Below are 24,436 nucleotides of genomic sequence, written 5' to 3' on the forward strand. Positions count from 1 at the left end.
CATAAGTTCTTTGTTGGATACATGCACTTGCATAATGCGTAACTGCAAACTTCATCAGCTACCAGTACCAAAACAAATGAACTCCATACCACCAACAATAAAGAATTAAATTGATACAGATTTTGAACTTGTAAATGCTTATGCATAAAATACAAGTTGTTCAATTACTTTATGCAGTAAATATTTTTATTGAAAAAGAAGAATTAAATTTAATGTACAAATCTGACTGCAGATGAATATATTCTAAGAGATACCAAATAAGAATCCACTTCTGTAAGAAAATGGAGAATATAGTAAAATTTAATTTAAATACAAGATTAAGAATTTCACTTTGTGGATTTAAAAGCCACTGCCATCTAAAGGTTTTTGTTTATTTTTCTGATTCCAGTACTGCTATCAAAAGCATGTACCTCAAAGTCATTTGGAGACTTCGGATTTTTATTTTTTTATTTTTAAGCTAAATCTAATCTTACCTAGAAAGGTACTCTACTATCAATCTACTGCCATCTTGGGTTTTGAGCTTTATATTCTTTCCCTCTACTTTTATTTCCTATTTCAGCGAACAGATATTAACCGCAAACAGCAATGACATCAGGAAGATTCTATTACTCTCTCCAACATCAAATACGGTTTTTGCAAGAATTGTATCATTTACTCCATTTTGTAATAATATTTCACTTTTAAAAAGCTGAGAGGTTAAGTATTTTATCACAGTTGTCTGAAAAAAACTACAAACATCTTGGACTGACAAAATTCTGCAAAAGTCTGAGAAAGATAAAGTTGCTTTCAGTAATGTAACCTTTGCCAAAGAATTAATTTGGGGTGACTTTCTCTAAAAAGTTAAATTCTGAATGGGATGGGGTAGAGAAGAGAATTTGATGTCTGTGAGCCTTTGGCTTTCTTGATTTTGTGATATATTTAAGAATTAAACAACCAACACAACAGTCCTTGAGTCAAAATATGCATACCTCTCAAATGAGACTTTACTTCTGTTTTTACCTCCAAACAGAATTCACTATCTTACCTTACCAAAAAAAAATCGTATTTGCTACTAGAACATTGCTTAGCTTGACATCTAAACATGTACTGGTATTATTTACCTTGTTGCTAATCCACTGTTTTGAAGGTATTCCTGAATTCTATCCAGTTCTTCAACTGGTAACTGAGTAATGCTGTTCTATAGGAAAGAGTCACAAGAATTTTACAGGACAAAAATCAGTAAGCTACCCATATGTACTTTGAACAGATTAGGAAATTCAAATGCAGATAAAGTTAAATGCAATCATTCATATATTAGTGTTGTTTTCCACCGAAATCACTTAAATTAAAATACATCAAGACGTTTAAATATTACATTTGATTATATTACTATTACTACGCAAACTGATTTGCAAATGAATATATTTATCTTTACCTGTAAAGTTGCAGCCAAAAGCATTTCTACCCGACGGCAAGCCAGTGTGTCAACCATGCGAGCAAGCACACGGAATGGAGTACACAGAAGCTTATCAACATACAACGTTAAGACAGCCCCAGACTGGCTGAGATGTATCCCCTCTAAGCACTGTAAAGTCTTCTTCAGAGTTGTAGGCTAAATGATGAAAGAAGACAAAAAAGGTAAGTTACATATCTGACAATATCTAATATTAGTTACATATCTAACATATCTAATAATCCTACATATCTAGTAGGATTAAATAGAGTGTTGAAACAAAAAAATCAATTAGAATACAAAGCTGTTAACGCTAATGAGAAAGATATTTACAGAAAAGAACAGCAGCAGACAACTAGCTGACCAATATAACGACTGAATGAATCTCATCTAACTTTTAGGTATTTTACTCACATGCCTAAGGCACTAATGTAGTTACAGTAGACTTGTCCATAGACAACAGGAAGAGAGAAGCAACTTTACCAGGTTGTTCAAGAAACTCCCACCACTACCTCCTAGAGGAAGTCCAGGAAGTACTACTCCCACTGAGAGAGTTCCTAAGCTTAAGAGTGATGCATACAACCTTACATCCCTATAAATCATCATCAGCTCCTTTTAAATTGGAAACTAAAATAATAAACAGAAATCATACACTGAATTTCTGAAGCAATATGTCCCTCATCAAGAGACGCAGATCAGCTGGGGAAGGCATGAGCTTGTAATCATTTTCATGTCGTTAGGGCCTATGAAGATGAACTAGTTCCTGTTCCCAACTCTGTAGTTACTAGTAGTTATTCATGCAACCAAGGTACTGAAATCAAAGATGAAAGCTAGAGCTTTAATTTGCCCCTCATATTTATTATGCAGATTAATATATTTATTATGCAGAATAATATCCAAAAAGGAAGAAAAGCAGCTTAGCCAACTCTACTTGAATTTATAGATTTGATGGATAGGAACACATCTGACACTGAAATGGCTAATATATTCTAAGGTTCATTGTTTGTATTTTTTACAAATGACTTCAAAAATAAAATTATAAATTGATAAATGACCAAGAAATGTCAGAATTTGCATACTTATATTTCAATTTAACTTGAACTGATAAGTGGCTTTATTCTTAAAAAAAAGCAAAGTTAAACTCACAGCTGCAAGGTTCTCACACCGTGATTGAATGGCCTGGATAAAGAGACCACTGGCTGCTGAATTCCTGTGAACAGCGCTAATGAAGTCTTGTACTGGAGGCTCATGGGACAGATTAATCAAGTCTTGAACATGATTCACAATAAGCCAGGTCAAGTGTTCTGAATCATGTAGGTTTTGACACTAAAAGGGAAACAAAATTAAAATCTGATTCCAGTAATACGCAGGGTTAGTGTTTAATTACTAAAAATCTTACCTGACACATGAAGTTTTTCATACATAATTCCAGTAACTGTTTTAAAATAACAGTGTAAAGTGTCTATATTGTAATACTGCCATCATTATTTTTTACATGACAGTTTTTTTCAAATGCTTTTGAACTCATGGCAAATTAAGAGTGTCATGATGAACTTGTAATAATCTTTTCTAATATCATTACAATAAATGGGAATTTATTACGCTAAAAGGGAATGGCACGAAGTTGCATCAGGAGAGGTTTAGACTGGATATTAGGAAAAGGTTCTTCACTGATAGGGTGGCCAGGCACTAGCACAGGCTCCCCAGGGAAGTGGTTAGGGCACTGAGACTGCTGGAGTTCAAGAAGCATATGAACAATGCTCTCAAAAAATTAAAAAATTAATTTTTAAGTAGTCCTATATGGAGCTAGGAGTTGGACTCAATGATTCTCATGGGTCCCTTCCAACTCAAGACATTCTATGATTCTAAAAACCCAGGTTAGAAACAAGTAAATTGCGAAGGTCATTTCAGAGGTGCCCGTTCGTCAGAGGTTCAATGTCGTCTATCAGAAACTGTGCTGTTACTACTAATGTTGGGAAATCTAACATTTCTTAGTATGTTCCTAGCAACTCACAAGTAATCGATGCAATACCCAGCAGATTGTTCTATAACCTACTAAGCATCCTTAGACAAGCCCCATGAGAATTAGTTCAGAATAGAAAAAAATTCCAAACGAGATCATACCTGATCTTACAGAAGTGCCCCCTGAAAATGAAATCATTAGTTTCACAAGTCCTCAGTTTTCACTCGTGAACCAGACTCAGTTGATGCATACCAGTAATAAAAAACTGTCAGCCTAATAACTCACAACTGCAGTTACAAAATTCATAATTCAAAACTTACAACATAGTCACAGAAAAGAATGAGTGCTCCTCTTCTCACTATCTCTCGATTGCACATGCCGCGTTTAGATTCTGAATCTGATTCATCACTGTCTCCACATATCTGAGGGCTAAGTAATTTAGTAGTAGACAGACTGTGTCTCCTGCAAGAAGCACATTATATTTTATTACTATGGCTATTGAAACATTAAAAAAATTTGGAATAATCTACCAGTAAGAAGCCTTTATATAGTACTTATTTTCCCAGAAATTTCATTTTAACAATACTGCTTTGAAATAGACACCTTGCTTTTCATCACTCTTTACTTTCTAACAATTGTAGTACTACTTTTCGGTCAGTGTTCGTTGCTTCTTTGAACAGTCTGAAGAACTAAACAGTCTGAAGAACTAAACAGGTTATTTAAGAGAAAAATATGGTCTATTGCATCTCTGGTAGAGTAACACAACATAATTTTGTGTTTCTTCACACCATGAAGTCAGAATCTCACATTTGAGCACTTCTCTTTCAAAGTACTGATCCATTCATGTTGTAAATCAAAATTAAACTTCCCTAACATTCACTGCACAAACATCAGAAATTTCTCTCAGTTTTTAATCTCCCTCTACAGTTTATGGAGGGATACCCACCCACCTACATAGTGATCCCACCTTACACCCAAAGGAGGGATCATCCTCACATCAGAAGTGTCTGACGGGGGGTGACCCAACCTCACACCAAAAGTTCACAATTTTAGACAAGATTTCTGAATATCAGGCAACTCATGTTAAGTGACATTACTACTAATGTCACTTTATAATGAATCAGCACAGTGCTGACAGTATGTTTTAACATTTAGTGCTGGACCAACTGACAGAGATGACAGATGTACCTTGAACTTACTGATCAGACACACTTACATAAACACATCAGCGTATAATCAGCCAGTGCAGATGATATCTGCTAGAAGGTGAAATAAGAAGTCTCCATAGAGGCATGAAACCTGCTATATTGAATATTTTGTTACAGCTATTTCCATAATTAAAGTATACAGATAGGAATTTTACACAGATGGGAGTTTTATAGCCTTCAAAGCGTAGAGGTTCCCTGACGGATCTTTTGAGGAACAACTGAACACAGGATGCACTTCCTTAGTTCGAAAGACATACTGCCAGAACAGACAGTATGTAAATACACATATGTACAAAATAAACGCAGAACTACCTATCTCAGAATCTAGATAGTACTATTCAACAGTTGACAAGCTTAGCAGATTAAAAACTAGTTTGTGTTTTTTTTATACAGTTGTACCAAATACAACCAAGAGACATGCTACTATTTTTAGGGATCAAAAAATCTTACTTTGGAGTTTGATGCACTTCTGACCACCAGTTGTAGTTGGTGTAATTGACAAGAAGCAGGATCTGACACCAGAGAAGAACTAAGGAAGGATGTGTGGGAATCATGGACTGAACAAGGTCACTCAAGCTTTCAAGGGTGTAGAAACTACCATCGGATCCATCTCCTGTAAAAAGCCTGGTGGCTGCAGCTGTGATTCTTCTGAACATCCCTGAAAAGAATAAAAGCATATTAGAGTAACTATACTCTTGTCTGAATTCTGAAGTTTCAAAATTTTTAGGGTACCCTGAGAAGAGAAAAGCTGTTTCATAAGCCAGTACCATTCCTGAAAAGAAGGTGTACTCTGCATTGTTGTTGTTGATTTTGTTTTTTAAACAGAATTGTAAGGCAGGTCATGCAGTTTGCCCAAGGGCAGTGTGTGAACCAGCAGTAACCAACTCCCAGTCTGAAACAATGCTTTAGATAAGACTATAAATGTAGTGAAACGTATAGTCAACTTTTTATCTGTCATACATCAAAAGGTTTATCTAACACATACTTTTAAATTTGGTAAAGGTTTTCAATTACAGACCAGGATATTTTTTCTTTATAAAGTAAAACACAGAAATCCTAAATAAACACCATGCTAAAACTACTATTGCACACATTAAGGAAGATCACTTACAAGTTTCCTGCATCAGCTGAGGAGTTCCCAAATATATTTATTTGAAACTCAACTTTCAACCTTCCATCCAAATTCTGAAGTATAAAAAGTACTTCTTTTAAAGTGATGAAAAGTCACTGCCCTGCATACTGAACTCTTAACACAGAAGCTGAATTTTGCTTTCTGACTTGATACTTCTTTATTCATATACCAAATGAAGGAAGGGAAAAGAAGGAAAATGGAGACAAAGTTGTCTGAAGTTATATGACGACTTCACTTTATCCATACACTTTTTATTTCTATTGTACTTCAAAGTAGCACACTGGAAATTTTAATTTCTAATACGGTAGCTTCTTATAATTGCATATACAGCAGTCAGCAATGCTTACATTCTGAGAAAAACTATAATGAGTGAGAAGATAAGACAAGACATCCAAGTAGTGGATCCAATAGCAGTTAAAAATGAGAGAAGACCGTAGTCTATGTTCCCAAACACAAGTCACAATAAGGTGCAGCTGTAGTTAGCAGGATATAACTTAAAGAGAAATAAAATTAGAAAGTCTTTAACTGAACAACAGCCAAGTAGTACAAAATCAGGCACTTAATTAAACCTAAGCCTAAACCTGAAAGAAAATGCTAAGACATGAAGATACAGCTCATATGTCTGAACAACACTACTTCTACTCTGTAACACCGCATAAGGTAACCACAATACGATTAGTACTTAGAGTGGATTTGTAGTATTAGATTAAATCCATTTCTAATGATCATGCAACACACGTATCCTGGTGCTTTGCATAAATATTTTAATATTTAATTTTAATTTTGCATGAAAGTTTCTACATAATTTTTTGGCAAGAACTAGTGCAGCTTGGAAGCCAGTTTGTACAGAAGTAGCTGAGCCTTCCCTTTCCTTTATAGCCAGCTCCTACTGCTGAAGTACCCACTTCCCTGATTTCAATCACCAGCTTGATTTTCTAATTTCATTGGTCCTGGCTCATTCCCATTTAAACATTTACTCCAAATCACTTTGGCATAGGCTATTTGTTATAATCTGCATTTCAAATATTTCTCAGTTAACAGCAGTTAATGATACACATGTGCCTGTTACAGTACTTAAACAGTAACTACAATAGTAGCAAGCACATGGAAAAATAAGAGTGATCACTCACTACATTCAGAGCTGCAAGAAGCAGCTGGTAGCAATGACAGGACCAGAACAAAGCTTTTCACCAAGAAAGAAGTTTATAACTGAACTCCATGGGAGGAGCTTGGAAAGAAAAAATTAGAGGGCGTTGAAACATTTAACATGATTCTGTGTTTGTATTAACAGAGGTATTTAGTATTCCCTTTTTTGTTATTCACATCTAAGTAGGGAAGGATCGTAACTCCCATTTTACAGACGGGCCTGTAGAACGCAGTGATTTGTGCAACATCCAAGGAAGCCTATGAACGATCAGGGATTTGTGCCAACACCTTTTAAGTTGCAGCCAACTACTATAATCCAAGATCTGCAACAAAGTGATGATGTGAGCTGTATGGACAACGTGAAGAACTCAAACTTATATTCTCGACCAAGCAAAAGGTGCAAAGGCTTTCAAGGAATGTGGTCAGGAGAGATGCTTTATACCTTTTACCAACAAACAGAAAATTTAGCAAGAAATTTATGGTGCTAGAGTGGAAAATATGGCAACAGAAAGTACCAGTAATAAGCCACTGGAGAGATGATGAGGTTGTCTAGAGTGCCAGAGTTATCAAGAACAGTAGTTAGCAATACATTTGCCCTCCAGAATATTACCAGCCACTTTAAGGCAGAATATGTTTTGGAAACAAAAAGAAAAAGCATGCCACTGAAAGAGTTAAATGAAATAACACCACTATTATTTTAAGTGACACAGATTAGAAAATGCTCTCTTAAAAGACTTTAACCAAGAGAAAACATTTATCATGTTTAAATATAACCCTGCTCTTACAGTTTGGGAAAGATTGTAGACTATTTAGTAAATAGGATCTCTTTCCAAGGCATCCAAGTATACTCTAACTCTCTACTGCAGCACTCAAAATCTCTCAGAAGAGGACAAAAGAAAATTTATCCAAAGGTTTGAAAGGAAAATGGTGTAAGCTTTCTTCTCAGTGAAGATCTACTCATGTCAACAAGCTGAAGCAAGATACACAGAACTCCCTGTTTTTTCACCTTGCAAGTATATTAACAACAAAAGCACGTTTGTAGATATTTACGGAAGTATCAAGATCTGTGTACAACACTATTCAGAAGCTGTAACACAAAGCTGTGATTTCCTTCGACAGGGCATCAGGTGAACACTGTAAGTGTTGTAAGCTGTAAACTACGAAGAAAGAGCAAAAGGTCTCATCCTACAAGTCTCTTAGCTTCCACTCTGTATTAGGAATGAGGCCATCTAATTTCATCCAGGGAGGTACACAGGAGCAGCTGTTCTGGGATAACTATTCCTGACAGATCCTGGTCTACAGCAACTTTTGGAACAATTAGACAGAGCCGGACCTAACAGGAAAGTATAAAAGTCTGAGAGAAGCCTCAAGTCAAACAGCCAAAATAGGCACATTTAAAACTCTGAAAATTCCAACAGAACAAGGCAGACTCGTATGGTTCCTAACACTTTAAAAAGAGTATTTCATCAAGGAAGGGAGGTAAAGAACTTTCTGAGAATTAGAATACGGGAAGGAATATGTCACAGAATTTCAGCAACACAAGAAATTCTAGACTGAAAGATCTGCCTAACTTAGCGGGGAATGACATCATATTCCAGTTTGCTCCTTTAGAAGACCAGGCAGACTGGAAGGACTGACAGCCAGAAAATGGGGTGGTTCAGGCCACTTCATAAAGAAAAAAGGAGACGTAAGGAGAAGCCAGTGAATTAGGCTGATCTGTAATAGATGGCAACACTAGAAGTTCTGCTGCTACCTTCGGTCAAGGAAAAGATGAAAAGTCACCAGTTGCATTTTATTTGTATACAGAGAAGGAATATGAAAAATGGGACCTGCATTCATAAGCACAAAATTTTGGAGGTTCTTTATACTTTTGGAGGTTCTTTATATATGGAATGCCTTAAGCACCTACTCATTCAACAATTGTCTCAGAATTCAAAATTACCTCACTGCAAACAACAACACAAGGCATTGTTTCAAGTATTACCTGATTTGAAGATATGTATTAAGCACATAAGCAGCGTGCCCAACTCCTGGCAGTAGAAAGTATGCTGCTGCTCATTCATATCCACTTTCAACTGTTTGGTGACAATATCTTCCAGTAGAATACCAACCAGTTGTAATAAGAACCTTGAAAAAAGCATGCATACAATCAACAGGAAAACCATCACTGCAACATCTTTCAGAATAAGGTTCTGTTTGCCAACAAAACTCAGTACATTTAAAACCAAGATAAAAAATCCTTGTGCATTTATCCTAAAGAAAATGCTAAATTAAACACTGTATAACAGGTTGGCCCCAAACAAACAAGATGCTATTGCTATGGACAGATAAGAAATTCAATAATTACATAACAGAACCGTGTTACCTACTAATTAGCTGAAGTCATAAGTGATAGCATGCATACAACAGCCCACCTCACTCACACAGCAAACACTGAAAATGACATGGTGTCTTTATAGTGATTTGCAATCAGCTAAAAAAAAAATACACCCTGACAGTTACTGCAGCTCAGCTGAGGGTAGCTCGGTAAGTCACAGGAATCGAGCTGCTGGCAGCCTCATTTATCCACATTTACTCTCTACAACATGGATTCCGTTATCAAACCTCTAGCCGGGTTTATTGGGTTTATGGGGCAAGGGTTTGGTGGTGACAGGGGGCTACAGGAGTGGACTCTGTGAGAAGAGCTCAACAGCTGCCCTGTGGTAGAGAAAAGTCAGCTCCAGCCAGCTCCAAAGGGAACCCGCTGCTGACCAGAGCTAAGTCAATGAGCAACACTGGTTGTGCCTCTGTGAGAGCAGACTTAAAATGGAAAACCTGCTATGCAACAGCAGCTGGGAGAGAGGAGTGAGAACCTGCCCTGCAGCCCCCAAGGTCAGTGCACAAAGAGGGCAGTAGGGGCTCCAGGCACAGAGCAGAGGCTCCCCTGCAGCCTGTGGAGAGGCCCCTGGTGGAGCAGGCTGTCCCCCTGCAGCTCACAGGTCCCACACGGAGCAGATCTCCACGCTGCAGCCCGTGGAGGAGCCCCAGGTGGAGCAGGTGGATGTGGCCTGGAGAAGGCTGCGGGCCATGGGGAGCCCCCGCAGGAGCAGGCCCCGGGCCGGAGCTGCAGCCCAGGGAGAGGAGCCCACGCAGGAGCAGGGGGCCTGGGGGGAGCTGCTGCTCCTGGGGGACCCGTGCTGGAGCAGTTTGCTCCTCATGGATAACCCCATGGTATGGACCCATATTGGAGCAGTTCTTGAAGAGCTGCTGCCTGTGGGCAGCCCCTGCAGGATCAGTTTGGGAAGGACAGCATCCCGTGGGAGGGACTCCCTGTTAGAGCAAAAGAGTGGTCGTGATGGAACTTAGCTGCCCCGTAGGGTAAAACCACCACACCAAGTTTAAAAAAAAAAAAAACAGAACACCAAAAACGGGTGTCTGCAATAAGCAATGTTTGCTCCTGGCCATAATCATTCCTCGACCTACTCTGGTTGGACATAAGGTCATATTAAGGGAGTCCAGATGCCCTTTTTCCTTCTATCCATCACCCCCACCAGTAAGCTCAATAAGAACCAGAATTTCCTTTTTATCTGAAATTCCATACTTGAGTAAAAAGTTTTTAGTTTCTTAAACAAATAGCTATTTCAAATGCTTCCCACCACATTAAGACATAATTGTCTTAATGACAAACACTGTGTCAACAGAATACAATCACCATCTCTCCATCTTTCATTTTGCCTAACAGTCATTCTTGGAGAGCTTCAGCATGGGAAGCTAACTAGACAAAGCTAGTTCTTAAAAAGAAGAAAATAAAGAGCAGGACTAAATTAATTAATTTGTATCTATTTGCTGCCAAGATTCTAGTACAGAACACAGGCTTCTGCTGTGGGTATGATTCATCTTTCAGGCCCCACAGAGAGAGGATGGAAAGGATTAAAGTTAAAGCTTGGAGATGATTTTAATAACACCGGGATTCATCCATCGTAATGACTCCAGTAGGTCTTTCACTTGGCTTGAGAAGAGACACTGGAACAGTGCGAAGTCCCTACTAAAAACTCATCTCCTTTCTTTGCTGTTCAACTCGTTATTCCCTCCTCCACACACCCTCCTCCCGTATATCAACTTAAGAGACTTTATTTCTATCAGATATGCAATATATGTGCATGCACAGAACTGTTAATATATTTGTGACTTTTCAGAAATCTTAGTCTTACACTTAAGTTATTCAAGATAACATACCTAGAAAATGTCTCTTCAGGCAGATATTTAGCCTGTTTAACCTCAGCACGATCCTCTGGTGTGGATACATTATTTTCTCCACGTCTCAGTCTGTTAATTGCTTGACACGAAATCAAATATGGCGAGAAAGAAAGCTCCTGAATACGGGATAGAACTATGTCTTCTGTGGACTGTGAAATCAGAACTCTAAGGATAGCTAAAATTCCAGAAATCCATAGCTGAACAGTGCTCACTGATGCCTAACAAACAAACCAAACAATGCAGATGGTTAGAGTGAATAAGCTTGACCATTGCCATGAGAACAGCATTTTGAAGACCTGAACACAAGAGCTTTTTGCTGCTTGCTCCATTCTCATGTCTAATTTTATGCAACAGCTAATTAAAATGTTCAAAAGTATTCAACACAACATAGAAATATATTCAGCCTTCCTAAAGCAAGTCTCCAAAGACATTAACAATCTCATCTATCAAAATAGTACTAGTACTTGCATTAGAAAAATGTGATTTACCTAATAAATTGCAATCTAGAATTTAGCGTAACTGCATGTATTTTTAGGATCAGGAAGGTAGAGAAACAAAAAGAAGGTAAATAATCCAAAAGTAGAACAATTCTGTATAAAATGCTACAGACAGTAAATCTTGTTAATTCTAATGAATTCTTTCCTAAGTTCTGCTTCAGGTACTTCCAATACCACGTTGCAAAATAAGAAATAGAAATACATGCTCTTTCATTTGGCATGAAGGACACAAGATTCCCTCTTCTCTTGAAACAACCACTTTTACTACTACTCTAGAAAAACTTTACGTGTTTTAACAGGTTCCCACTTGCTTACCATTGTTTTAGGGGTAACAAACATACTCCTTAAAAGCATGTCCACAGGGCGAAGGGAAGAAGGAGCCAAAATTTCAAACAAAGTGTTCAATACTCCAAGGGCATCATGAGAATCTATATGCATCTGTAAAAGAAAACCACAAGACTAATTTATAACTACCACCACACGTAAATGCAACACAAAATTACCATTTCATGTTTTAAACATTTCTATAACAATCTGTACATGATAAGGCTGCCCTTTACAGCACAAAATTTAGAGCAATAAGATCTACGAAAAGTAAATGAAAGTTTCATCCCAGGCCTTCCTACATAGGAGGTTTGAGAACATGGACAAAAATCTATCCCACAAAATTCAACATACGTATCGCTTATTTATTTATTTTAGGAAAAATATGCCAGATTCAGAGAATGAGACAAGAAGACTGAGTGTCATAAAACTTAAAAACTTTTCTCTTCCCTGCACATCCTAGCAGGCGTATTATAGACAGCAGTGGTGACAAAGGAATAACTGAATGCTTTGGTCATGAATAAGCTTAAGGTGACAACCAGGAGGAAAAAAAAAGTCCTAATCAGAAAAGTGAATGGCTACAACTGAATTACACTGCAGCAACAGAGGCAGGATTAGTAAGGATCAAGCCTGACTTGATCAGTTTTTTAGTTAAATTATGAAACAATTGATTGCAAAAAGCTAAGGACTGGACTTTATCTGAATGACCCTATCTTGCCAGCCTAATTTGATAGTTGAGCACATGCACAGATTCATACAAAACAAAGGCAACTTCAGTTTGCCAGCATTTCAGCTTCCCTCAAAAACTGCTGTCTAATCCTCCATATAGCCTACTCTCGCCCACCATGCAACCTCCTCATAGGAGGGAAGAATCTGGCATCAAAGACTGAAGAACATATTAAGGGCACAATTTCATTAGTTTTACTTTGTGCCCTGGAATTAGAAATAATTACTTCGAACAAAGTTGTACAGTAAGACAAGCATTCTGTTGCTTAGGGAGCAGTACAGACAATCCTTTTCCTTAAGCAAGTAGACTCTTCTCCCCAGATACAAAGGGTCTATTCCCTATCCTCAATCTACAGTCCATTTCTGGGCTCCCCAGTAACACACACACACACACACACAAACACACACACTGGAACAAGCCCAGGAGAAAGCCACACAAATGATTAAGAGCTTGGAGCACCTGTCATACAAGTAGATGCTGAGACAGATAAGACCGTTCAGCCTGGAGAAGGCTCAGGGGGATGCTGAGCTGTTCAAATGGGTCCAGAGGATGGCCACAAAGATGATCAAGGGGCTGGAGCACCTCTCTTACAAAGAAAGAATGAGAGAGCTGGGGCTGTTCGGCCTAGAGAAGAGAAGGCTCCAGGGGGACCCCATTGCAGCCTTCCAGTACTTGAAGGAGGCTTATAAGAAACATGGAGAGCAACTCTTTGCTCAGTCAGATAATGACAGGAGAAGGGGGAATGGCTTTAAACTGAAAGAGGGGAGATTCAGATTAGAAATTAGGAGGAAATGCTTCACTCAGAGGGTGGTGAGACACTGGACCAGGTTGCCCAGAGAAGTTGTGGATGCCCCATCCCTGAGGGTGCTCAAGGCCAAGCTGGACGAGGCCTGGGCAACCTGATCTAGCAGGTAGCATCCCTGCCTACAGCAGGGGGCTGAAACTAGATAATCTTTGAGGTCCCTTCCAACCCGAGTCATTCTATAATTCTATGATCTTACCAGTGTGTACAAATATCTGGCCAGGGGCAGGAAGACAAGACAAAGCTAGACACTTGTCAGTAGTACTCAGTGCCAGGAGGAGAAGAAATGGGTAGAAGTTGAAATACAGGAAACCTCCATTTAAATACAACTCCCTCCCTTCCCCCCTGTATTTTTTTCTCCTTCCTGTGAGGATACTCAAACACTGGAAGAGATTGCCCAGACAGGTAATGGAGGCTCCATCCTTGGAGACTGTCAAAATTTGACTAGACGTGGTCATAAGCAGCCTGCTCCAGATGACCCTGCTTTGAGAAGACAATCTCTAGAAGTCCATTTTAGCCTCAACCATTCTGCAATTCTGTGATTTATAAACGCAGTTTTGGGTGATGTTATTTCATTCTCCTCACTAGAAAAAATGCAGTTAGACCCACTGCAGTTATGAAAAAAAACAGGAGAATCTTCACAACATTAGGAAGCGCTCTGAGCAAGACACAATTGTGTACATAAGAAAAATAGAATGAGCTTTATCTGGGAACAGCCTAGAAGATACCGCACATACTTTGTGTATTTAAAATATGACCTGCATCACTTCAAAGGCTTAGCTTATCCTACAGTAATTATTTTTCCAGATATGGTGGCTACACCTTAAAGAAAATATAGAAATCCCATTACCCAAAGCAATTATTACAATAATTTGTTATAGTAATTATTATAGGTGTTTATAAATTAAAAAATGCACATAGCAACCTGTTGTTTTGCAAGCATTGGGAGAATAATGTCAGCTATTTGCCGGGACAATCTTTTCCATTTGTCTTCATTTTCTTTATGACACTGCTGCAACACTAAGATGAACATTTCCAGCACCTGAGGAAAGTCCAAAAGAATGCAAGTAAACACCCATACTATCAGGAAACATTCAAGTAATACTGCAACGGGAAAAAAAAATAACCACTTCATGCATTTGCCAAAAAGCAACAAGAAAAGAAAATTCACATGAGAAGCCATACAATATTTTAAAATTCCATTTTCGGGTTAAAAGTTTGTTCTTAGTTGTGACTTTTTTTTTTATTATTGTTATTTCTTATTTTTGAAGATTTTTTCAGTTACTTTTAGAAACCAGAAATAAAATGCTTTCTTGGTCCTTCTTAAACTGCATTTGTCAAAACACTAGTCAACAGGAAAAAAGATAGAATATCTGAGTGCATTTTCCCATATGTATACTCTTTCTTATTAAGCTCATTCACCTGGGATACATCATTTTTTTTATACATCATGTAAAAGTTTATAAAAGAGTCTTTAATGGAGGACACCAACAGCAAGGATCATGTTCAGTAGCCGAACGTGTTACTGACTTGAGGGTTATGGAGACCGTACTTTCCAGGATAGTCAGGTCAAAGACATTAGCAGGCAGGAAGGTTAATATATGGACTGGGAAGTGGGAAAGAAGAAGCTGGTTCTGAAAACTAGTTAGATGGAGCACTTCTAAAGGAAAGTCAAGCAGTTCAGAATGAGAAACAGACAATCAAAAAATAAATAAAAAAAATCACCAGACGACTTTCTTCCCAAAGAGCTTTCTCATGAGAAAGGAGATAGAAGCAATTCTGGGTCGAATTACTTTAACTCTCCATTCTCCAGCTCCATAGATGGTAGCTACAGTTGTAAAAGGAAAAAATAAAAGATAAAGGTTGCAGTTCTTGGAGCTTCTCAAGTTACAGGAACACCACTGCAGAATGTCCCTGACATAGCGGAACAATAGAACTGCCTGGGGTTAGCTTATATACACTGCATGAGCAAAAAAGGACAGAATAAGAACTACAAAAGGGATGGTGTGGGATGAAGAGCATTGCATGGGTGGTCTTTAATAGGTTAAGTGTGTCAGAAGAGGATCTGCTAGCAATTACAGTACCTTATGTAACACAAAGTTATTCACTATTTTACATCATGTGTCTAGAGTGTCATTTCATATAGTTACATTAGTCATTTTATGATTATAAAACTACAAATTCAAAAGAAAATGTGGATACACAAAATGATTCCAATCTGAACATGCAGTTCTAACAAATTATTTTGACAAGATGTACTGTCTTTTTTCCAGCTATTCTCAGAAAATGCATTGCTTACATTAGCATACACTAGAATTGCATTTTCACATGATGAAAGGAAAAGCATGTTAAGTTTGTTAATCGCCTGAAAAAGCAATAAGCTCCCATGTTAATTATGTCACTTCTCTTAAAATTACCTTTATGTTTTTCTTTCAAACAAAGTGTGTTGATGAAAGTCATTCTTACACTCCTACATGATATAAACATGTTTTCCATATCTGTGAGATCTGGGGCAAAGGGGTAATTGATAACCGTGTAGCTACCATTCTCATTACCTTATTCAAATAGTTTTTTGAAATGTTATTGAAGTTATTGCTATTGCACAGCAACACTTAAATTATTTCTAAACAGCACGTTACCTCTTCCACTTCCCTCCAATTCTTTTGAGTTTCTTGGTTCCTAATTTACTACAACTCTTCTCTTAACCTTCTGTTTAGTCAATCTGCAACACAACCAGGATCATGATCCTTACTGAAGCTTTTCAGTACTTTTGTTACCTAGGCTTGCCTATAAGGTGCAACAGACATATTATTTAACTTGCAATAACTGATTTGTACTGCAGAAGCTTTCCTCTACCACCAAAATCTTTGAACTCTCTCCATATACAGAAAGATCACACACAGAGGCCAGATATTCAAGATTTGTGTAGAAAATTATTAATATTGCCTGAAGAATTTTTAGCAGTCAACATTACCCTTTTACAGAGCATAAACAGAAACACTGTCCTCTTTTACCTGATGGTACTGAATAAGTCTCAGCAGCATTGACACTACCACCTCCTTTTGTGTTTCCAACTCTTTTCCAGCATCAGCTTTATTCGTCCCTCTTAACACAAAGAGATCGTGAACGATGGGCTGCAGAGCTGGTATTGCTAAAACGACAAGTTTTTCTTTGTTTTAGCATGACACAAGTCATTCTTGAACACTATTTTATTGTTCTAACAATTCAGCTACTAAAAGAAAACTGCTCTTTTTGTTTAAATGTTTTTCCCATCCCTGGAAAGAAAAACTTCCCACACAGAGATGTCTATCTTTTTACTTCTAGTAGAACAAAGTTTATATTATGTACACACTTGTTCCTTCTCACAGAGCTAAGCAATACTTTCCAAAAAAGTTCCTCAGCAGAATCCCTAGCAAGTACAGGACAGATGCTTCTGCTTAAAGGCTCAAAGTGGAGAGAACAGAAAGGGGACTAAATGTCAACATCAAAGCCTTTAAAATACTGCTGCATTGTGGACTAATGTTAACAAGGTACAATAAACTTCATGGAAAAATTAAATGAAACTTATTTAAGGTATTAGAAATTTATAAGCTAGTGTTTTCTGGAACAATCGTTACGATGCCACTTTTCTATACCTTAGAACAGCAGTTATACTTTATTGCTGAACTATCCCTCTCACTTTTTTTTTTTTTTAAGTTACCATGTGTAACAGCTTTCCTCCCACTGGCCATGATTCCATCACACAGCTGAATGATCTTAGGAATTCCAATGATCTGTTTGGAATGATACCGCTCGTAAGACAGCAACACCAGAAAAAAAAAGATATTAGGAATAATTGCTTCAGACTCCCTGAAAACAGAAAAAAAACAAAAATGTCAAGTTTGAATTGCACAACTCTGTTCAGTAGAAATGAACCTGTTTCCACTATTTACTTTTTTAAAGAATGCATTCTTCTGCTTTCATACAGTGTTTTGTAATTTGTGCCCCATCCTTTACTACCATTTTCTGAAGGGATTTCATTTCTTTCAACTTCTGACCATTCCTCACAGTTACTAACATTATAACATATTATTTAATGTACATGATGCAAAGTAATATTTCTGTAGGAGACCCCACAGAGCAAAACAAAATTAACCTTTCATACAAATTCAAGAGTGAGAAAAACAGAAATAGCTGACAAAAATTCCATCGCATTGCTTATGATGCGTTAGGTACTATAAAATACATAGCAGTTGCTCAGAATACAAAATGGATTCACACTGAATCCACAATAGCTCTCCCTTCAGCAGCTGAATCCTAACAAGAGTTGATTCCTCAACGTAAACCTTTGGTGGATTTCCCAAAGAAATACTTTTAAAATACCAATTTGAGAAACAGCACAACACAGTTTAATTCTACTTATGTCCAACTTCCCAACTTGTTCAACCACAAGGAACCTAAATCTTCTGAAAGGGCTACCATTAGATCCAGAAAATATACAAACATGTTGTCTGATATGTAACACTCCCTTCCTCATGATTAAAAAAAATAGCAAAACTAATCCCTACATACTTCAGAATAAGACAGTAGTAAACTCTCACTTGTTCAAAGGATCTTTGCTAATTTCATACCTGAACTGTCCGACTTCAATGTATTCAAACTGCTTTAGCACAAATCCAATAAACACCTGAAGAGAGAATAAAGCATTAAAAAAAAGTACACAACAGAAACATTAATTACCATCCAAAATTGTTTTGACAGAATTACAAAAGTCAGTGTTTCAGAAGGTGACAAAGAAAAGACATGCACTGAAAATCATTTATACTTATAGCTCACTCTGATATGTTATGGAGCATTCCCTCTAGAGTTACAGAAGATCTTGAGAATCTTGATGTTGTAGCTTATTACAGTTTGCATGAATTTGTGTTGTATTTTAGCAGCAAATGTGTCTACATATTTAATAATATAACTTCCTTTCTTGCTCACGTAACATGCTATTTGAGGCATTACAGCCAAGAAGCCAGGAATCAATCAAAAAGCCTAACTCAGATCCAATATAAAATCCCCAGTATTCATGTGCTGAAAAGATTTACTGCGTATCAATTTACAGGAAAGTCAACAGTTGCACCTTGTGGTCTATAAACCTGAAAATACTGTAGTGAATAACACACTTAAGTTTTGTTACAGATTTACTTTTTATATGGACAACCACACAGACTACTGAATTTGCCACCAGCTTCCCCCTTGCCATTAAAATTGAATGCTTGTCTACCACAATGCTCACTACCAGTCATGCTTAAGTCCATACTCTTTAATCTAGAAGGGTATTTGTTTTCTGATTGTAAATACAATACTGGTTGTATTGTGCACATTATCTTATTCCTAAAGTCAATCTGATGAACAGTTGTTAAACAGTTGTTGCAGAGTTTAAGTAATTATATGCAACAGGAAACCAAGAATCCAAAGTTCCTTGTGTTTGGTGGGGGAACTGAGTCCCACCCTCCTTTTTGTCTTTGTTTTCAGCTATATTACAATGAGTGGATTGTGGTAAAAATATTTGCTGTAAATATTTAGCCTGCTAGTGAGACCTTGTATCACAAATTTGCAGAAATATCAAGGTACCAACCTGATCTGAATCCAGAAGACAGTAGTTAACTCGTAGCTGAACCAGTTGAGCAAGCAAGTCTAAAACTTGTCTCTGCAGCTGTACCGATGTTGTCGTAGTATATTGTTTCAATGCTTTTATGACAAGGGGTTCAAATAAACGAATGTGATTGTGAATAGCATTCTGTAACAGAAAGATTTTAAAGCAATCTAACATCTGAACAGGTCTCATTCAAAAAGAAATTACTTTTTAAAAGGAGGAAAAGTTTTAAATGTAACATGCAGGTCTTTTAAAAGGACTATAAAGATATGAGTACCTTATCAGCACGGTGTTTTGCTGCACTGCTAATGCTAGTTTTCAGCTGCGTAGAAACTTTCTGCAGCACATCAAACCATCTGTGATGTAAAACAACAAAAAAACATACTCTAAGAAAATGGAGGTATAAATAAGCAGTCTTAGAAGCATATTCTTTTACCTGATGCCAGTTTTCATCTACTTGACTGCTTCAAGCATCTTAGTAAAAGAAAAGAGCACTAGAAACAACCTACAATACACTTTGATCAGACAATGTTGATCTGTGGACAATAAACATCTTGTAAAGACAGAATTTCTGATGTAATTTGGTCATTATTCTGCCTTTCCTTTAAGGCTATTGACTATTTGCTACAATTAGCAAATTAATGAAATATTTGCATTCAAAACTATTTTTTTCAAAAAAGCATAATAATTTTAAGTGATATCCATTTTAATGCTTCAACTTTGATTTTGAAAACACAGTGGTGATTAATCAATAGTGCTACATTTGGGACTCTAATACCAAGAAAAATACTTTTCTCAAATCTACAATAAATAATACACAATACTGTAATTGCAAATTACTTAGCTCCGTTACGATACTTGCATTTAGGAAAAACAATAAAAAGATTTTATTCTAGTTCAAGTCAACATTATATCATAAGAGAATACATAAGAGAAGTTACCCTGAAGCATCGTGTTCCTGCTCAGCCTGAACCATGTTCCTCAGACTAGCATCAGCAAGCGCCTGTGTAAAATGTGTATACGGTGCCATGAAGCAATAGTGATAGAGACCAGGTCTCAGATTGGAAGAACCTAAGCGCTGAGCTTTGCCTTGAGCTTTGCTCGTGTTTGAAGACAAGCCATCGCACTGAGAAGCCAGATTTGTCCCAAATAATGTTTTCAGTAACTAGAGAAGAAAATTGGGAAAAAAAAAAAAATGTTTTAGGACTTAACAAAACTTGACTCCTCCTCCTCCCAAAGAACGAAAGAGGATAGGTCATCACAAACAAAGTATAAACTGAGGGTCATGTAGTCAAATACAAGACAACAGAAAAAAAGCTGGGAGAATTAAAGAAACAATCCACACTTCAGCCAAAAAGATATCATTTTTGCAACTGAAGCATTCCCATCTGTGACAACTCACAGCAGTCTACTAAAGCCGTCCTCCCACCAAAGCGAAACTTCGGTGTCTTGAAGACAGATGCTTAACCAGAAGCCTGCAAGAAACCTATCAGTAAAATAGCCCTTTGCTTTCCAAGTCTTATCATACAGTTAACTAGCTACAGAACAAATTTGGGAAGGTAGGAAACAAACGTTTTTTTAGCGTTCAAGTAATTATTTGAGTTGGAAGCAGTTCGAGAAACTAGTTATTCAGACAGTATCAAGTTTTAGAGTAAATGTTAAAAATTAAAGAAAACACACTGTTTGCTCCACAATTTCCTAACACTGCTTCCCTAAAAAGAATGGTCATAATCGGTATCTAATTGATATGCACAGGACATGAGGGTTAGTCTTACAACAAAAAAAAATTACCTCCTTACCTGCTGTACACAGACTGTGGCCATAGTTGGTTCTCTGTTGAAACATGATTTCAGATATCCCAAAATTTCTTCCACACACTAGAAAAGGAGAAAAATAAGTCACTTAATTGCATTTTTCTTAATTATATAAAAGCATTAATATGAAAACTGGACAATAGCACTTTTTTTATGTTTACTGTGTAAGAGCTACACTAATTTAAGGGATACGGTGAAAATAGGTAAAGAAATATGAACGCAAGATTTGCCTTGAATGCCTTGAAATAACACAATGCTTACCACCACAGTCGAGGAGAGAAAATACCAAGACACAAGAAAGGAAAGGAGAATGGCTGCTTTCTAACATCTTGCATATTTAACATGAGTATATTTAGATGTATTGATACAGTGAAAATGACTGAAGGGAAATCATTTTGGTGGGAAAAATCTTCACATGAAATATAAGCAGTAGAAAGTTACTCCTGTTTTCAAAAGCAGCAATGTAACCCTGAAAATCTGCTTTAGTATTTTACACCCAACCCGGCAACACAACTAGGACTACTGTCTCAACAATTTTTAAATTCATACTTGTTTTTTCCTGGTAAGGACCACAAATATCGGACAACTTAATGGCAAATAAACAAGCAAAAACCAAACACATCTTGTACCTTTCCAATGTCTTGAAGAGTTGCAAGTTCCAAGATTTGTGACAGAACATCTAAGGCAGACCTCAGGAAGCATCCAAACTTTTCATTACTGTTTTGGAGATCCAAAGTAACCTGGTCACAGAAGTAAAACAATCTTTTTCTTAATAGTTACTAGAAAAGGAGATAGAAATTGCAGAAAGAAACAGGTACTGAGACGAAATGGTCTTCTGTCTAAAATTTTGGTGTATTTCATCAACACCACTGACAAATTCCCTCGTGAATTGCTGGAATGGCAGGACTTCATTTTGACTGAAAATAAAAATGGATCTTCTAGCTTAAGACAGTTGCAGTAGGAAGGTCTAGGATATTGACAAGTAATGGACGAGAGATAATGTATTTCTCAGAAACACAGTAGGTGTTTAAGAATACATCCCTCCTAAAGTGTACAAATCAGAACACTAAGCCCTTATGGAATGCATCTTTTATTACCTGCGCTAATGAGGAAAAAAAACCAAAAACTTACCCATCCTGGAATAAACTGTTAAAAAAATAAGACATTGTGATCCATTTGGCACTACAAAGCCAGTGAAGGATCACTTAGTATGAGCAGTAGTGACAGCAGAGAACCAAGCAATATGGTGACAATGCCGATCAGGTTTTCGGATGTTTTTTGGTGGTAGGTTTTTTTAATTTGATTCTGTTTTAGGAGATGAATACACTGCTTACACAATCAGGCAAATGAGATCCTCAAAACAACACAAACTTTGGACAGTTTGAACTTCTCAGAGGTTAATCTCGTGCTACAGTTTAAGTCCATGGAAACATTCTACCTGTTGTTTTTTTTTTTTAAATTTACTAACAGAACAGGTAGGGTTACTGCCTCAGCAGAGTCATTTTTAAAGGAAACAAAGTGATTGCCCAACTACATTTTATTCAACCAAGTGATGTCATACAGTACCTTATAATTAGCATGAGTCGCTTTCAAGACATCGTATAACTTCAGATATGATGGAAGATGATAAAAGCTTCCTACTGAAGATGATTTACTTGTTGGAACAGGCCCACTAGCATCAGTTTGCCTAGTAGCTTAGAGATACGTAATATATTAACACATTTTTTCTACAGTGCTCATGACATGTAATTTTATTTTACATACCCAATTTTCAGATAAAAAGTCCAAATTAACAGCAGAAATTTTTGGATCTGAATGCACATTTTAAAATTGCAAAAACACACCGTACAACTAGAAAGTGTACTAGCATTCTAAAAAAACATCCTATGAGGCAATTTTACCCTGAAAGCTTATTGCTGAAGACCATGTACAATTTACAGAAGAGAATTAATACCTATTTCCTTCATTCATAAATAAGAAAGAAAAAATGTGAAAGCTTCATAATCTTGTTTCCAAGAGCAACATGAGCTGCTCCTGCCAAAAACCACAAAGCAACTTTAATTTCTTTAACTGTAACGCATGCAAAAATTACTTCACAGTCAATAGGTGAGTGGATTCAGAAAAAAAAAAAAGTGAGGAAAGATTCAGAACCAACCTGCTCTAAACAGTACAGCCACTTTTCATTTAAAAGCACACACAAAGATCTACCCCCACCATAGTTGCCTTTCCTGCAATTCAATACTGAAAAGAACTTGAACTTTGGGACAGTACTGACGTAACTGACAGTAAGCCAGTCAGCCTTTCGATCTAGGATTTCAAAAAACAAGTTACTTGATTCTTTCTACTCTCTATGGTGTAACTATACTCCTATTAACCCTCCCACCTCCCGTCCCCATGTAAGTACGTGTACCTACCTGGACTAGTTTCACCACCCTTCTTAGGGCTCATTGGCACAGAAGCCTGCTCTACAGGCTCCCTCTCTTTCCCCTTCCTCCGAATTGGACTAAGAGAAGGTGGGTTTGTGAGAGAAGGTAATGCTGCCTAGAATTAAAATAAGTTTTGTTAATTTTGTATGTAAAAGTAGCTTTTCTTCTATAGAAATACAAGCATATTCACTTTCTTTAAAGTCCTCTTTATTTGACTGTCAATTAAGTCAAAATGTCTCCACTTTTAAGTTTATGACATGGATTTCCTTGGTGAAAAGGAAGAATAATATATTCTCTAATTTTCTTCTCAACTTTAGCATAAGCCAGATAGAAATAGGGCTCAATGACTGAAGGTTCCTTTGATTCCAGATAAAGGAAGAGAGCAAGAGGTGCTCCAGGCATGCAGCAGAAGTTCCCCTGCGGCCTGTGGAGAGGCCCCTGGTGGAGCAGGCTGTCCCCCTGCAGCCCATGGGTCCCACACGGAGCAGATCTCCACGCTGCAGCCCGTGGAGGAGCCCCCGGTGGAGCACGTGGATGTGGCCTGGAGGAGGCTGCGGCCCATGGAGAGCCCCCGCAGGAACAGGCCCCGGGCCGGAGCTGCAGCCCGTGGAGAGGAGCCCACACAGGAGCAGGGGTCTGGGGGGAGCTGCCGCCCGTGGGGGACCCGTGCTGGAGCAGTTTGCTCCTGGGGGATGGACCCCGTGGTACGGAGCCGTGTGGGAGCAGTTCTTGAAGAGCTGCTGCCTGTGGGCAGCCCCTGCAGGATCAGTTTGGGAAGGACGGCATGCTGTGGGAGGGACTCCCTGTTAGAGCAAGGGCAGAGAGTAAATTTGAAGGAGCAGTAGAGATGAAGCATTATGGACTGGCTGCAGCCCCCATTCTCCACTTCCCTGCACTATGTGGGGGGAGGAAGTAGAAGAGGGTGGATAAGAAGGTGGTTTTCGTTTTCTTTTAGTTCTCATTGATCTACTATGTTATTAGGCAAAAAGATACTATGATCTCTCTATGCTGACTCTGTTTTGCCCATGACAGTTATTGGTGAGTGACCTCCCTGTCCTCATCTCAACTCTTGGGCTTTTTTACCCCTGTACTTTCGAGGAGGGGGA

The 24,436-nt window shown here is 37.8% G+C and overlaps 1 protein-coding gene across 3 annotated transcripts in view; it reads right to left on the reverse strand.

Moving 5' to 3' along the window:
• Nucleotides 1-24,436, reverse strand: part of HTT (huntingtin) — an 83,103-nt gene that overhangs the window by 23,993 nt on the left and 34,674 nt on the right. For all 3 annotated transcript variants that reach the window (XM_080590565.1, XM_080590564.1, XM_080590566.1), the window contains 19 exons: nucleotides 23,319-23,445; nucleotides 22,471-22,598; nucleotides 21,534-21,644; nucleotides 20,890-20,967; nucleotides 20,032-20,255; nucleotides 19,368-19,446; nucleotides 19,073-19,234; nucleotides 18,078-18,133; nucleotides 17,168-17,316; nucleotides 16,482-16,618; nucleotides 14,393-14,509; nucleotides 11,930-12,052; nucleotides 11,097-11,335; nucleotides 8,866-9,008; nucleotides 5,054-5,261; nucleotides 3,716-3,857; nucleotides 2,579-2,758; nucleotides 1,415-1,591; nucleotides 1,101-1,177 (listed from right to left, as the gene is read on the reverse strand). In XM_080590565.1, coding sequence (XP_080446691.1) covers nucleotides 1,101-1,177; nucleotides 1,415-1,591; nucleotides 2,579-2,758; nucleotides 3,716-3,857; nucleotides 5,054-5,261; nucleotides 8,866-9,008; nucleotides 11,097-11,335; nucleotides 11,930-12,052; nucleotides 14,393-14,509; nucleotides 16,482-16,618; nucleotides 17,168-17,316; nucleotides 18,078-18,133; nucleotides 19,073-19,234; nucleotides 19,368-19,446; nucleotides 20,032-20,255; nucleotides 20,890-20,967; nucleotides 21,534-21,644; nucleotides 22,471-22,598; nucleotides 23,319-23,445 — 2,657 coding nt within the window. The remainder of the gene's footprint in view (nucleotides 1-1,100; nucleotides 1,178-1,414; nucleotides 1,592-2,578; nucleotides 2,759-3,715; nucleotides 3,858-5,053; nucleotides 5,262-8,865; nucleotides 9,009-11,096; nucleotides 11,336-11,929; nucleotides 12,053-14,392; nucleotides 14,510-16,481; nucleotides 16,619-17,167; nucleotides 17,317-18,077; nucleotides 18,134-19,072; nucleotides 19,235-19,367; nucleotides 19,447-20,031; nucleotides 20,256-20,889; nucleotides 20,968-21,533; nucleotides 21,645-22,470; nucleotides 22,599-23,318; nucleotides 23,446-24,436) is intronic.

The sequence above is a fragment of the Anser brachyrhynchus genome, assembly GCF_964034855.1.
Source record: "Anser brachyrhynchus genome assembly, chromosome: 4".
NCBI classification, from domain to species: Eukaryota; Metazoa; Chordata; class Aves; order Anseriformes; family Anatidae; genus Anser; species Anser brachyrhynchus.